The 15,290-nt window shown below is 42.0% G+C and overlaps 1 protein-coding gene across 1 annotated transcript in view; it reads right to left on the bottom strand.

The window, feature by feature from the left end:
• NIBAN2 (niban apoptosis regulator 2) overlaps positions 1 to 15,290 on the bottom strand; it is a 41,392-nt gene that overhangs the window by 21,312 nt on the left and 4,790 nt on the right. Inside the window, exons 2-4 of the mRNA XM_044659698.1 lie at positions 8,150 to 8,278; positions 6,094 to 6,199; positions 4,046 to 4,213 (exon numbers count right to left, since the gene is read on the bottom strand). Coding sequence (XP_044515633.1) covers positions 4,046 to 4,213; positions 6,094 to 6,199; positions 8,150 to 8,278 — 403 coding nt within the window. The remainder of the gene's footprint in view (positions 1 to 4,045; positions 4,214 to 6,093; positions 6,200 to 8,149; positions 8,279 to 15,290) is intronic.

Here is a 15,290-nt window from a genome sequence, read left to right as displayed (position 1 = left end):
ACAGCTTCCCCTCTTGTGGAGAGAATAAAGAAATTATTCTCTCACTGTTCACCTATCATTCGGCAAGGGTGCATCTCCAGCTCCAAACCCATACTCTTCTGCTCCCCATTCATAAAACTTTCCACTATTTTATCTCTCCCCACAAAAGATAATGATTTGGGGAAGCTAGGTGGCTCAGTGGAAAGAGAGCTAGGCCTAGAGTTGGGAGGACCTGAATCATTTAAAGACAGAAGGTAAGGGTTTTAGGGGGAAAAAAAAAAAAGATCCATATCATTGGGATCTTGCTTGAGCTTCTTGGCAGGATATGTCGTTTTGGGTTGCAGCTTGAGTTAATTTGGTTTTTAGAATACCTTACTCATCCTTTCTTTGATTTCTTATGACTGAGAAATAACCTTGAGCTATTCTAACTGGCAATCCTTTATATTGAAAAGTCATTTTCTTGGATGCCTATAAAATTAGTTGTTTGTTACTGAAATTGTGAGGTTTACATGCATAGTTATTTTTGTTCTAGTGGCCATCTGAGGACTCAATTTATGTATTTTGTTATATTCCATCTTCAAGGTCAATCACCTTGGTTTTCATAGGATGCATGTGGTTTATCTGTTCAACATGAATGTCTTTTGCTTCTCTTCTGGAATTTTTCTTCTGCTTCTGTGTTTTTGTGTTCCATATGTGTCACTTTGTCTTTCAGATCTTCTATTTCCTTGGAAAGGATATCTGCCAAATCTTCTAAGCTCTACAGAGCTCTAATTTCATTCAGACCTAATTTCATTTCTAATATCTTTAATAATTTTATTTTTCTTTTGAACCATTCTGGAGTTTCTTCTTGTTTTTTTTTTTTTACCATGATCTCTAGGGAGTCTGCAGAATTATATTTTTGATCAGGGAATTTTGGTCCATTCCCTTCATAGTATAACAATTGTTCAGTGTTCTGGCCAGAGGTTTTTTTTTAAACTCATTCTATTTTCTGCATTCATGAGCCCTCTAGTTGGCTTACTTACTTTTAGATTAGTTTGTTTTTTTTTAAACCCTTACCTTCTGTCTTAGATTTGACTCTAAGTATCTGTTCCAAGGCAGAAGAGCAGTAAGGGCTAGGCAACTGGAGTGAAGTAACTTGCCTAGGATCACATAGCTAGGATATGTCTGAGGACAGATTTGAATCCAGGACCTCCCAGTCTCCAGGCCTGGAACTTTATCCAATGAACTACCAAAAACTACCCTTCAAGCTAGGTTTTTCACCCAGGCTGAAGGACCGAAAGTCCAAAAGACAAGTCATTGTCTCCATTTTCACTCTTCATTCTTTCGCCCTTCCTTCTTCTACCTTTCAGAGCGCATAGTTCCCAAAGGCTGCCCCCAAAACAAAAGGAGATGAAGTACCTTATAGTGCCTGTGTCTACCACATAGAATGGGTTAGGGGCTGGAGTGGGGATGCTAAAGTTCTTATTTCATAGAGGTTTGGTTTTTTTTTTTACCTCATGAGGTGTTTTTGACTCTTATGTTGAGGTTTCAACTTTAGTATAATTTCTTTTACTGAGATTTTTGGGTTGTAGAGGTTTGTGGAAAACAACCACTTCACCACCATACCAATCATGAACTTAGGATTGTAGATTTAAGTGTTATGTGAATGTTGAGATCACTATCAATATTATAGGTTACCATGAACATGCTTACATTCTCTAAGAATCAGAACTGGCAGAAAGTTAAATATCCCCAATGCCTATTGAAGGGCAAGGAAGAAGCCAACCTGGGATGAGAAATCTGCCCTAGACATGGTTTTTGAGGAGGAAATTATCTTGAAGTGACTATCTGATAACTTTTGAGGCTAATTTAGTTGGGTTGCAAATAGCTCCAGGAGACTTCCCAGTTCAAAGGCTATGATACTATCCAGATGTCCATTTTATAAAACTAAAGACAAAAAGGACATGGATTTAGAGTTGGAAGAAATCTCAGAGATGATCTGGTCCAACTTTATCGATTTCTAGAAGAAACTAATATTCCAAGAAGGGACATTTCAAATAGTAGAAAAGTAGGCAGGTAGAATCCACGTCTGATTCCAAATCTGTACCTCTTCTTTATACCTCTGGGGCAAATCTGTGCCTGAACAAAGGGTTGGCAGCCCAGGTTTGGTTCCCCAACTTTAGGTCGAGCTCCTGAAGGGCTTCATAGGTATCACTGGACAAACAGATTTGCCACATCTGAGGGATCTTTAGCTAACCATGGTTCCATCTCTAACTTGCACAGTGACACCATCCTGTTTGGGAACCTGGATGATTGCTCCCTAACTTATCTAGCATAAAAAGATAGTAGCTAGATGGAGATGCATCCATATCGGAGAGAGGAGAGAAAAGGCACAACAATCCCACCTGTGTCATAGTTCAGATCTGGCCTCAACCTCCTATTTCTCCTTATAGATTATCTGAGCCAACCTTTAACACAGTAGGGGCTATCCATTCCCACAAGGCCCTACCTTTCCCAACATCCTCATCATTCAAGCTAAGATCTGTGCTACCCAGACCACTAACAAAGGGCTATAGATTTTCTGCCAATTTTGTTTTCCCCTAAAGCCCTCTGGGTTCAAGGGAGCAGCTAATTTTAGTTGTTTCAAGCTTCTCCTAAGACTGTGAAGACTCTCACTGTACATACAGATGATGACAGTGACACCTAGAAAAGTTACCCAGCTTATTATCACCCAACCTAGACACAGTGATGGCTTTGGGAGCAGCTATTCTTCAGCCTCTTTGGTCTCAATGCTGCTAAACAGCTTTTTCTCAAGGCCCTGAAACCTTTAACGCAGTTTAGAGCCAGAGAGGGAGGGAAGGAGTACAGGGTGTATCCTCAGCATGAGGCAGCTAGAACCTGGGCGGGTTGCTGGAGAGTGGCATCTGAGACGTGGCGCTCCCAGCCCCAGACCCTCTTCCTTTTCCTCCCATGGTCCACTATCCCCCAGGGGAACAGTTGAACAGGCTGCCTTTTGTGGGATGGGCAACATGCCCAGCTCAAGGTGGCAGAAGCAATTCAGATGAGATTGATGACCTCCTTCTCACCAAGGAGTCCTTTAAATCCTCCCACTACCCCCCTGCTCCCAAATTCCAGCCCAGCTTGGACTCAAGAGGTAGCTTTTGAACTGGCCGAAAGATTAGGGAGGATGGGGTGGGGCGATATGTAAATGCCCAGAGTCCAGGGCCCTGTGCCAGGACCCAACCCTGTCAAGTCTCTGTTCCCAGCCTGCAGAGACATGCAAGGTATAACCTGTGCTGGAGCATGCCATGACAGGAGGGGAAAGGGGAAGAGAAAGCAGGGAGCTCATCAGTGTGCCTCTGAGGCAACAGAGATATGAGCTCACCTCTAATTCTCATCCTCCCCTAAGCCAATGGGAGTCAAAAACTAAGCCTTCTTCCAGATTTTCAGATTTAAAGTTTAAGCCAGGAAGACCCTCCCAGAATCAAGATGAGAATTTCTCCAGGACTCTAGATCATCAGGTAGAAAGTCCAAGAACTTAAGCCACCACTGGGCTCTCTTCACCAGGAAGGAGGCAGTGATCCTATAGACTATTAGGAAAAATAATAGAATCACAGAAACTTGGCACTAGAAGGGAGTTTAGAAATCCCTAGTCATTTCACGGTGGAAAAAAAATAGGGGCCAAGAAAGGTAGGATGACTCAACTAAGGTCATACAATGAGTTAAGAACATAGCAAACGAATATGGGCTCCTTAACTTCCTACTACATCACACTATCTTAAGGTAAGGATCAGAGAAGCAAAATAATTTGCTCAAGCTCACCCAGCTATTCATTGATAGGCCTGGATGGTCCTAAACCCAAGTCTCCTGGCTCCTTGTCCTGGTAGCATCCCATTGCCCTCTGAGGGTGCTCAACTCAGGAACAAATACACGTTTACTTTTTCAAATTCGAGGGATTTCATTGAATCAAACTCTAAGAGGAAAGAATTTTCTGTTCTTCCTCACAAGTGTCTCATTCCCTTCCATGTCTCCCTTCAAACATAGTTCTCTGGGATCCTTAGCTCCCCCTTGGCCAGACCACACTCACCATTGTTGCAGTGCCGGACACAGTCCTGGAACACAGCCAGCCACTTCTCCTGCTCAGGCTCTGTCATCACACAGAAGTAATAGTGGCGAGAATACGGATGCCAGAGGATCAGGGGGAACTGGGTAGGGCACTTCAGAATTGGAGCAGTACCAGATTTGGGGGCCGGCCCTGTTGATGAGAGATGAAATAATGGCATCCTGTTACATTCCTACAGGGATTCTATCTAGATCACATCGTATTTTATCTGAACAATCTTTGAGGTACAAAGGGAGGTAATTATTACTAGCCTCTTTCAACAGATAGGTCGCCCAGAGCAAGACATTGACACTGACACAGATCTAGGGTTGGAAGGGGCTTCAGAGCTCATCTAGTCCAATCTGCTCATTTTACATATAAGGAAATGGACACCCAGAGGCTAAGTGAGTTGTCCAAGCTCACACAGATTGTACCGAGCATATCCAGGATTCCTACTCAGCTCCTAGGACTCCAAGGTCAGTATTCTTTCTACTGTATTTTGGGTCTAAGGTCATTGCCAATTGGTGGAGGCATGAACAGAAAACCAATCCATTTTTTCCCACTCCAGGAGCCCCAGGTTTTTGATTTTCCTTCAGGGTCATGGCAGGTCAGAGGCCCTCTATGCACCAGCCCTCCCATTGCCAATGAGATCCAAATGGATTCACCAATCTTTTTTTCAGCACTAGAATGAAACATTCATTGCAAGTACCCATCTCCACCATGGAATCGGGTTCTGCCAAACACACCCTCTTCTATCTCAGGACAAATCTCTTCCTTCCCAGATAAAATCACTAATTTAAGAGCTAAAAGGCCATCTAGTCCAACTCTTTCATTTTATAGGAGAGGAAACCAAGGCACAGAAAAGTTAAAGTGGCTTGCCTATGGTCACAGCAGTAGTTAAATAGTAACACTGGTGTTCAAAACTGAGGCCCTCTGCCTCCCAATCCAGTCTTCTTTCTACTACGTGAGGGCTGAGTCCCCCAGAAGCCAGGCCTTCCTAGGCTGCCACATCCTAGACAAAGACCTTTTCATCCCCTCAGACTCCTATGGAAACAGCATTCCTCTCACTCAGAAGGCCAGCAGAGGGGGAACCTTTGAATCCATTGGTGTTTGTTTAGACACAACAGATCTGGGGCAGATTACACAAACTTCAGGCTGATCACAGACACGCTGCAGCTGTCCCTTCAGGAGGGAGCTATTATACCTAAGAGACTAGAGACTTTGCTCTTGGGAACAGATCACAACAGCCCCCTCTTATTTCCCAGGGAGGGGAGACAATCTTCTAAATGTCAAACAACCTTTTTAAAAATTTCTTGAGGTTTTTTTTTTTTTATTTTTCAGGGAAATAAGGTAGAAGTGGCAAGGGGAGTAAAAAGGAATTGGGGATGGGAAGGAAGAAGGATGATAAAAAGAAGAAAAGAAGGTACAGGGAGACTCAGATGGAGGGTATTGGCTGGGTAACAGGAATACTGAGTTCTAACCCTAGCTTTGCACTAACTAGCAGCAATTTTCCCCATCTTTAAGCCACTTTCCCTCAGTTTTAATCAAATGGTTGAAATGAATGATTTTAAATGTCTTTTCCAATTCTAACACTCCATAAGTCAATTCGAGAAAAATGGTGAGTTTCTCACGTCCTTTACCATGAATCCTACACAACAGCATTGGTGTCCACATTGGCCCACTTCCTTTTCTTGCTCTCCCTCTGAATTGTGGCCCTTCATTTTCCTTGCTTTAGTTTTTGGGAATGAAACTAAAACTTGTAGCATGGCTATGTGTCACCTTGTCTATGGCCCTCACTTGGTTAGAGCTTGGTGTTTACGAAGCTAAGAATATGGGTTCAAACCTCGTCAAACCCAATGAACTCATACTCTGTTCCAGATCCAGCCTGTAACCTTCAGTCCAGCCAGTGAGCGCTCCTTCAAATGTGTGCCAGTAGTCATGAGGGTCCCTTAACTCTGGGCAAACCCATTCCATTTATAAGAGAAGTATTTTAACTCTGGTGTCATCTCTTTCCATCAAGGGCAGCATGTTACCTGGTAAAGAGTTACCGACGAGTTCCAGGTAGTGATCCACTGAGGTAAGAATTTTATAGCCTGCACTGTTGATGATGGCTCTGGGTGGGGTGTGTCTCTCGTAGGCCTGAAGGGATTGAGAAGAAAGTCAACTTAGGAAAGGGCCATTGCCAAATCCCAACCATATCCCAATTCCCCACCCCATAATGCAATTCTGACTGCCTAAGATAGTAACAGCCTTTCCCAACACCATAACCCAAATCAATAGTACTTTTCTTTTTCTTTAAATTCATTTAATTAATTAATTAATTTAGGGTGATTTTCCATAGTTACATGATTCATGTTCTTTCCCTACCCTCTTCCCTCTCCCCTCCCGTAGCCAACAGGCAATTCCACTGGGTTTTACATGTGTCATCGATCAAGACCTATTTCCACATTATTAATATTTGCACCAGGGTGATCGCTTAGAGTCTACATCCCCGATCATATCCCCATCGAACCTCAATGGTACTTTTCACGAGGATACTGAGAAAGAGTGGAAGGAGGAGGACAAGAGCCTAAATGACTTCCTACCAAATATCAGGGGAAGAGAAGTCATCCAATGAAGTGTCCAAACAGATGCTAGACAAGAACTTGTCTAAAAAGTTATAGCAGAATTCTTGGACCAGACAGAATGTTGGACTAGATGGCTTCTCCAATCCCTTCCACGACTGAGATTATGTTAACAGAGCTGGGTTGGCATTTTGCCCTCTGTCAATAGGCGCCACTACCCAACAGGTGAAGTATTCCAACCTTAAAATTCCTTTATAAAGCTTCAAATTACATAAAGTGAACCAGAGCCTGATTTTTATCACTGTGAAGGACATGACACTGCTGCCTCCCCACCATGCCCCAAGGGGGCTAGTCTCAACAGTTTAACTGCTCAAAAGTTTGCTTAGAGGAAGGTTTTGCTAGGAGAGGAAGTAGTAACTAAGGGCAATAATCAATTCAGGGCTTATCTGTCTATTCTGATTATTCATGCCACTCCTCCACCCAGGGATGCAGATAAAGAAGAAGGAGTCAGCTTTTTTGTTTTTAAATAATAACCCTAATTGCTCTTTCCTTTCTGCTATTTTCTTAGAAGTGCACTCTCACCTGTCAGTCAAAAAACATTTAAGTGCTTATAATGTGCCGAAAGTCAGTGTGGTATGAGAACTGAACTTGAAGTCAAGAAGACCTGGGTTCGAGTTCTGCCTCTTAATGCACACTAGCTGTGTGACCCGGTGGAAGTTGCTAAACCTCTGGGTGTTCTAGGGAAAATATTAAGACCAAAAGTACCAACCTGCACTGGCAAAGGGGGGTTCCTCACTCAGGAGCTCCCTATACCAGTGAAATCACAAATTCACTTCCTATTCTTTCCCCTTACTATGTACCAGGCATGTAATAACACCGGGTGCTACATTTGCCCACTTAGGGTTGGAGTTCATATTGGGGCAGGGATGGGGAAAAAAGGGGGAAGGCTGAGGCTGGGTATCAGGCAGGGAACTAAGGTGTGGAGTGGGGTTGAACAAGTCTTCCCGGACAACTCAGATCCAGAAATTAATAATAATAATAATAATAATAATAATAATAATAGTAGTAGTAGCACCAGTATAATAGCATAACCAGGGGCAGTAGCAAAGTGGATTGAGAATCAGGCCTAAAGATGGGAGATCTTGGGTTCAAATCTAGCCTCAGATTCCTTCCTAGCAGTGTGATCCTGGGCAAGTCACTTAAACCCTATTGCCTTGCCCTTATATAGCACTGATTTTAAAACAGAAGGGAAGGGTTAATTTTTTTTAAATTTTAATTAATTTTAATTTTTAAAAATTAAATTTTAATTAAAAAGTAATAGTACAAATGAAAATATAATAGCAAAGTTACTACTTTCTATTATAATGAATGCTCTCACACCAAGGAAAGGAGGTGGGCTTGAGCCCAAGGCCTTCTTCCACTGCCTGTGAGCCCAGAGGGCCTGGGCCTAGATGCTTCACTGCCCTGCCCCATCCCCCAGTTATGTGCCCATTCCCGTCTAGTCCCTTGCTCCAAAAGGACTTACAGATTTGTTTTCATAGAGCACAAGCCCATAGTTGTGTGGCACAAGGCTAAAGCGATTCCGCCATTTCTTGCTGTCTTCTAGGTACTGAAAAAGGTTCCCAGAGAAGATGACCCGTTCATCCAGTGGCACCTGGGAGAGGAAACACAGAAGAGGTTGGAAACAGGGTTGTAGCCGGCTCCAGTGAATGACAGGTTTGAGTCAAACACCCTCGTGAGCACCCAGGATCTGCCCTGTTTCCTCTGTGGCTATATCATAACGCTAATAAAGAGAACTGAGTTACAAATTCAATCAAGACACAAGACTACTTGCAACAAAGAAATCTGTTCCACATCCACAAATTAGAAGAAACCTAATAGTTTATAAAACGTTTATAAAGTTTACAAAAGTTTATAAAACGAAATGTGGTTTAATGGAAAAAAGTAATGCCCTGGGGGCAGCTAGGGAATGCAGTGGAGAGAAAGCCAAGCCTGATTCAGGAAAACTTGGGTTCAAATATGACCTCAGATACATCCTAGCTGTGTGACCCTGAGAAAGTCACTTAAGCCTGTTTGCCTAGCCCTCCACAGATCTTCTATCTTAGAGTTGATTCTAGTATAAGATTATAAAAAAAAAAAATGCACTACTAGTCAAGGAGCATGGGTTTTTTTTTTTTCTAGCTCTGTTGCTAATTTGCTGTATAATCTTTGTCAAATTACATCTCTTCTTTGGATGTCAGAGAGGGCTTGAATTGAATGGTCTCTAAGATTAGATCTAGCTCTAATATTCTATATGCAAAGGTCTTAAAATTTTCTTATTCTCCAATTCCATTTTTACCATGACTGTGATAAGAAGAACCCTTGTTATCACTTATCATGGAAGCTCCTCTTGGACACTTTCATTTGAACAGAATTAAAGCTATCCAGGCTTCCTTTGAACTTTTCTATATGTTCAGAACTCCAATCAATACAGGGACCAATCTTGACATCAGAGATCTGATGAGCAAGCATGCGTGTCACCTTGAGACAAACAGAGCAAATTATAGGTATGGCAGGAGGCATGCATTTTCCAACTTGGTCAGTGTTTTGTTTTTTGAAATTAAATTAAATTTTATTTTCAAAGATCTGCTTGCTCTCCCTTTCATCTCTGCCACCCATCAAGAAAGTAAGAAAAGCAGAACCCTTGTTACAAACAAATACAGTCAAGCAAAATGAATTCTTACATTGGCTATCCAAAAAAAAAAGTCAAGACATGGGTAGCATGTTTTTCATTATCAGTATTCTGGAAATGTAGGTGGTCATTGTATTGAACAGAGTTCCTATTTCTTTCAAAGTTGTTTGTCTTTAAAATATTGTTGTTATAGTATAAATTACTCTCTTGGTTCTGTTCACTTGACTTTGCATCAATTCATATACGTCTTCCCAGGTTTCTCTGAAGTGGTCCTTTTCATTATTTCTTGTATAGCACAAAAGTATTTTATCACATTCATATAACAAGATTTGTCGCCATTCCCCAACTGATGGGCAGCCCTTTTCGTCTCTAATTCTTTTTTGTCAATGTACTTATTGACTTGATTTCCATGATTCTATTTATTTGCCTTGAGAGGCTTCTACTTTGGGGATGGAATGGTGGTGTTAAAAAAAAAAAGGAAAAGAGCATCAATAAAACACGGAGGGAAAAACTTTGTTTAATGGCTAGAATTGAGGAGGGAATAAGATCTGATTCCTTAGGATAAAGCATCTAGGGGCATAGTGGAAAGAGCACTGGGTCTGGAGTCAGGAAGATTTATCTGGCCTCAAATACTTAGTAGCTGTATGACCCTAGGCAAGTCACTTAACCTTTATGCCTCAGTTTCCTTATCTGTAAAAATATGCTAGAGGAGGAAATGACAAACCACTACAGTATCTCTGCTAAGAGAAGAGTTGGACATGACTGAAAAACGACTGAAAGACACCATAAGCCAGGCATCTTGCTAAATACTGGGGATGCAAAGAAAGGTCAAAGACTTCCCCTGCCCTTGAAGAGCACAAAATCTAACCTACTAACTTCTTTTTCTCCAACCATGGAACTGAACCCAAAATTCTCACAAAATAATCTTGTTGAGAGCTAGTTGGAGCAAAGCCAAGTAGGTATTTTCTGAAACCAGTGAACTGGAATATCCAAATATTTTCTGAAATGAAAATGAACCACTTCTTCATTTCTTTGGTACCTCTGCATGGACTGAAGCCCTAGGCTATTGGACATCCCAAGACCCTCTCCCTGACAAGGAGCACAATCTGAACCTGATGTGATGCTTCTAGTAGGCATCATACATCACTTCCTCTTGCTCTTCAAGGGGGAAACTCAGATAAATTTGTCTTTTTTTCAAATGAAAACCCATTGTACACAAACAATAGGGCCTCTTAAGCTGCTTCCTACCCAGGGATTAAAAATATTTACCAAAAAGGAAAAAAAAAAAAAAAAAAAGAAAAGAAAAGAAATGGGGGGAGGGGGCAGCGGCTCAGAATTGTGCCTTTGCAAAGTCACAAAGCATTGGAAGCTTAAAGGTCTATATTTAGAATCTAAAGCAGACGCTAAATTTGGCAAACACATCTCTCCCCCATTTCTAGTAAGGCACAGAAGGATCTGTTTTCTCAGTCTCTCAGCTTGGCCTCTTCTGGGGCGTGTCCATCCTCCATAAGGGAGGTCCTTTCCTCCCAGCCCCCTCTCCTTCAGTTGGCCTTCTTCCCCTTCTCCAGACTTGGTAAGATAGCTTTTCAGAAGGATGGCACATGTGTACTGTTCTTAAACATGACAAAAGACTCATAAGGGATGGTTTTCCCAGAAAAATCTAGGCTTAGTCTTCCTTTCTCGGGTTCTGCCCTTTTAGACCTTATGAAGCTTTTAATTTAATTTAAAGGTGGGGAACTGCTGGTTTTGGTATTATTTCAAAATTGTCAAAATAACTGAGTAAGAGCTCTTCTAGAAGCCCAAAAGGAAAAGAAAACTGGATTTCCAGGCCACACAAAATCACAGACTGCTAGAATGAGAGAAAACAAGGGAGATGATTTCCCCTCCATGAAAATATTCAAAGCTATAAAGACAGAAGGAATTCAAACTCAGAAACAGAGAAAGCAAAATGGACTGAGTAAAGGATAAGAGAGAAGAAAGGCTCTTTTGGGAGGCAGTATAACATAGTAAAAAGAACATAGGACTAGGAATAAAGAGACTTGAGTTTTACTTCCAGCTACTTAAAGTGTGACCTTGGGCAAGTCACTGAAACATAAGGACTAGTCTAAATGATCTTTGGGTCCAGTCCATATCTAAGACTCTATGATGCTACAATCCAACAAGAATCACTAAGACAGAAGACTGAACAAGAAGAACAAAGTTAGGTATGGAAACTAGTTTGGAACCCTTGTGGGCTTCAGAAATTGAAAAAGGAATAGATAGGGAATAAAAAATTTTGTTGAATAAACCCTTCTATTGTAAGACATGAGCATTCCCACTGGGGATTCCCAAGGAATGGAATCATTCACCCTTGAACTCTTCTCCCCAACCACTAAGCAACTCTCTAGTGGGAAAAGAGACTGAGTCATAGACTTAAAGAATCTTGGAATAAGAATGTTACAGAGGAACAGGATCTTCAAACACATATAAGTCCATATTACAGATGAGAAAATGAAGATGGTAGGGATATAGTGATTCGAAGTAATAAATATTGTTAGTGGCAGGGCTAGGGTCTGAATTCATACCTCAATTCTAGGATACTCACCAACAGACCACCATATAACCCATCGCATTCTAGCTTTGGATCTGATGGAGTTCTCCTAGAATGGTGCTAGTCTCAGGAGATGGAAGCACCAGAAAGTATCTTTCACCAATGGGTGATAGGAGTTCCACAGTGAGTGGTCTCTTTATCAGGCCTGCAGGATTATATTATGAGTAACTCTTCTCCCAGTTTAGAATGTATTCCCTTAATCCAATATTTCAAGGCCCATTCTTTAAGGCCCAGATCATACCCCTCCTTCAAGGAAGCTTTTCTGGCTAGAGCTTCTCTAAACTCCCATATTATTTCCACATCACTCATTTCAGTGTGAACATCTTAATCAGATTCTATCATGTATTTAGATATTTCGTGCATAAATATCTTGCCTCCTGTAAGCTACTTTATTTTATTTTTTTTTTAACCCTTAACTTCTGTGTATTGACTTATAGGTGGAAGAGTGGTAAGGGTAGGCAATGGGGGTCAAGTGACTTGCCCAGGGTCACATAGCTGGGAAGTGTCTGAGGCCGGATTTGAACCTAGGACCTTCCGTCTCTAGGCCTGGCTCTCAAATCACTGAGCTACCCAGCTGCCCCTGTAAGAAACATATCTTAGATTTTTTTTCTGCATCTCTCACAGAACCCTCCAGAAGGTAGTGTAAGTACACCGCAGACTCTCAATAAACACTGGTTGATTTGATCACTTCAAGAGTTCTCGAACCTCCCAAACTCCCAGGGGGTTAATAAGTGGTTAAACCAGTCATGGGCCCCAGAGGAAATCACTTCTATCATAAGCCTCAGCCTCCTCAAGGGCCTAGGGACACACTGCTCTTTCTGCCTGATCAGGGCTTTCGTCTTCCTCTCTCCTCTGTTTGTTACAACTCCGTGCAAAGAGAAACGCAAAAAAACACAATCGGGCTAAGAAAACGCATTGCCATCACTTCCAGGATTCACCCTGGAAGACCCAGGAAGTTTACACAACACCAACAGAACAAAACCCTTCCTGAACCAAAAGAGAGACTATTTTGGCGAGATTTCAAGAAAAGACCTATGTCTTAATATCTAGCCCTTGCGTCTAAGGCAAATAGAATGGAGATCTCCATCCAAAAACCAACCCCCCCCCCCCCCATTTTTCTTGGACTTCTTGTCTCACATCCTCTGATAAACCTCAGAACTGGGTAGAAAGAGGAAAGCTGGGGATGGGAAAAGGGTTGAGGGAGGTGGTGAAAGCCTCCAGGCAAATCTTCATTTCCCTAATTATGGAAGCACAGGCTCTGGATTCTGAGGGCCCTCGGGTCAAATCATGCCTTTGATGCTTATCACTTGGAGAATGACTCTGAGCAAGGCATTTAATCTCCCTGGACCTCAGTTTTCTCATTTATCAAATGAGGGAATTGGCCAACTAGAGGTCCCTTCCTAGTTATAGCTCTATAATCTTATACCTGCATAGAAGGGGAGATTAGGTTGGAGAGTTAGTTAGGGGCCAAATATTATATAAATGCCAAATAAATTACTGTCACCACGCTATAGGACACTGGGCCTTGTGCTCATTCTTAGGGCTCATATCAATACAACATCTGGGCTGAAACATGACCTGGATCTAGAAGGCTACAGTTCTCACTGATTAACTTAAAAATCCTCTGTCCTGCCTCTCCTTCCCCTCTTCACAGGATCAGAGAATCTGAGATTTAAAGCTGGAAGGGAACTTAAATGTTCCTTAATCTATCCTTCTTCATTTTACAGAGACCCAGAGAGGTTAAATGTCTTGCTTAACCACATGCATGTAAGGGACCGGGTCGGAATCAGAACTTGAGTTCTTTGATTTCAAACTCAGGACTCACTCCTGTTTGCTGCATTATACATTATCATACATGAAACACCCCTTTTTTCTTCACTTGCTGTTAGACAAAGAGAGACAGAGAGAGAGAGAGAGAAACAGAGAGGAGGGGGGAGAGAGAGAGAGAGAGAGAGAGAGAGAGAGTGAGAGAGAGAGAGAGAGAGAGAGAGAGAATGTTCTGGACCAGAAGGAAAAAATAAAGGTTATTCTAAACCCTACTGGAGACATTATGAGCCATGGCTCCCACTAAAGGGATATACACATTAGAACCATAGGACCATATATTTTCAAGTTAGAAGAGAACTTAGAGGGTATTGGGTCCAACTCATTCATTCTGTAGATAAGGAAATGAAGGACATGAAAGAGGTTAAGTGATGTGCCCAGTCACACAGTGAAATGAAAGACAAGCAAGTAGCAAAAGCAATAGAAAACTAGTTCAGTTCAAAGCTCCTGGACCTGTACCCTCACAAGGATGAGGCCCTCTAGTATCATGCCTATCACTGATTTGGCATTTATATGCTCCCTGGGCCCCACTGCACCTGCAGTCTAATTTCCCACACCACCTGTACACAAACCATTGGCACACCCTGAAGTTCTAAAGAACTCTAAGTTCAGGCTGAGTCAGACTTGTGCCTTGGCTACCAAATGACTTAATTTGGCATTCGGCTGCATGAACAGAAGTCCAATGTACAGAAGAAGAACTGGGATCATCCCACTGTATTCTCGACTGGTTGAGATACACAACTAACATTGGATTCAGGGCTGGAAGTTACATTTAATAGAGATTGGCAAACTTGAGGTTTGCATCCAAGGAAGATGATCAGGCCGGTAAAGAATCTTAGAAACCAAGAGCCTGCAGTTACCTTAGACAAGGGAAGATTTAATGTGGGAAATGACAGAACTGCCGCCTTCCAATGTCTGAGAGGCCAGCATGCAGAAGATGGTCTAGGATTGCTCTGTGTCCTATCCTACTCCAAAAGGCAGCACTAGGAGCAGTGTGTGAAAGTTAGAGGGAGACAGTTTTCGTATTTCAGATCAATGTAATAAAAAACTTGCTATGAATGAGGGCTTTTGAACAATGGGAAGGGTTTATCCCTTTTTTTTAAGTCTTACTTTCTGTCTTAGAATTAATACTATGTATTGGTTCCAAGGCAGAGGAACTATAAGGGCTAGACAAGGGGGGTTAGATGACTTGCCCAGAGTCCATAGTTAGGAGGTATCTGAGGCCAGATTGGGACCCAGGACCTCCCATCTCTAGGCCTGACTCTTGATCCACTGAACCACCTAGCTTCCTCCCTTGCCTCTCTTTATTTTTTATTATTTATTTTTTTAAACTTTCCATCTTAGAGTCAGTATTGGGTATTGATTGGTTCTAAGGCAGAAGAGCAGTAAGGGCTAGGCAATGGGGGTTAATTGACTTGCCCAGAGTCACACAGTTAGGAAGTGCCTGAGACCAGATTTGAATCTAGGACTTCCTGTTTCTAGGTCTGGCTCTTAATCCACTGAGCCACCCAACTGCCCCCTCCCTTGAAGAAGAAAGAAAGAAAGAAAAGAAAGAAAGAAAGAAAGAAAGAAAGAAAGAAA

This window comes from Gracilinanus agilis, chromosome 2 (assembly GCF_016433145.1).
Source record: "Gracilinanus agilis isolate LMUSP501 chromosome 2, AgileGrace, whole genome shotgun sequence".
Taxonomy (NCBI): domain Eukaryota; kingdom Metazoa; phylum Chordata; class Mammalia; order Didelphimorphia; family Didelphidae; genus Gracilinanus; species Gracilinanus agilis.
The sequence above is the reverse complement of the archived record's forward strand: the minus strand, read 5'-3'. Positions and strand labels throughout refer to the sequence as shown.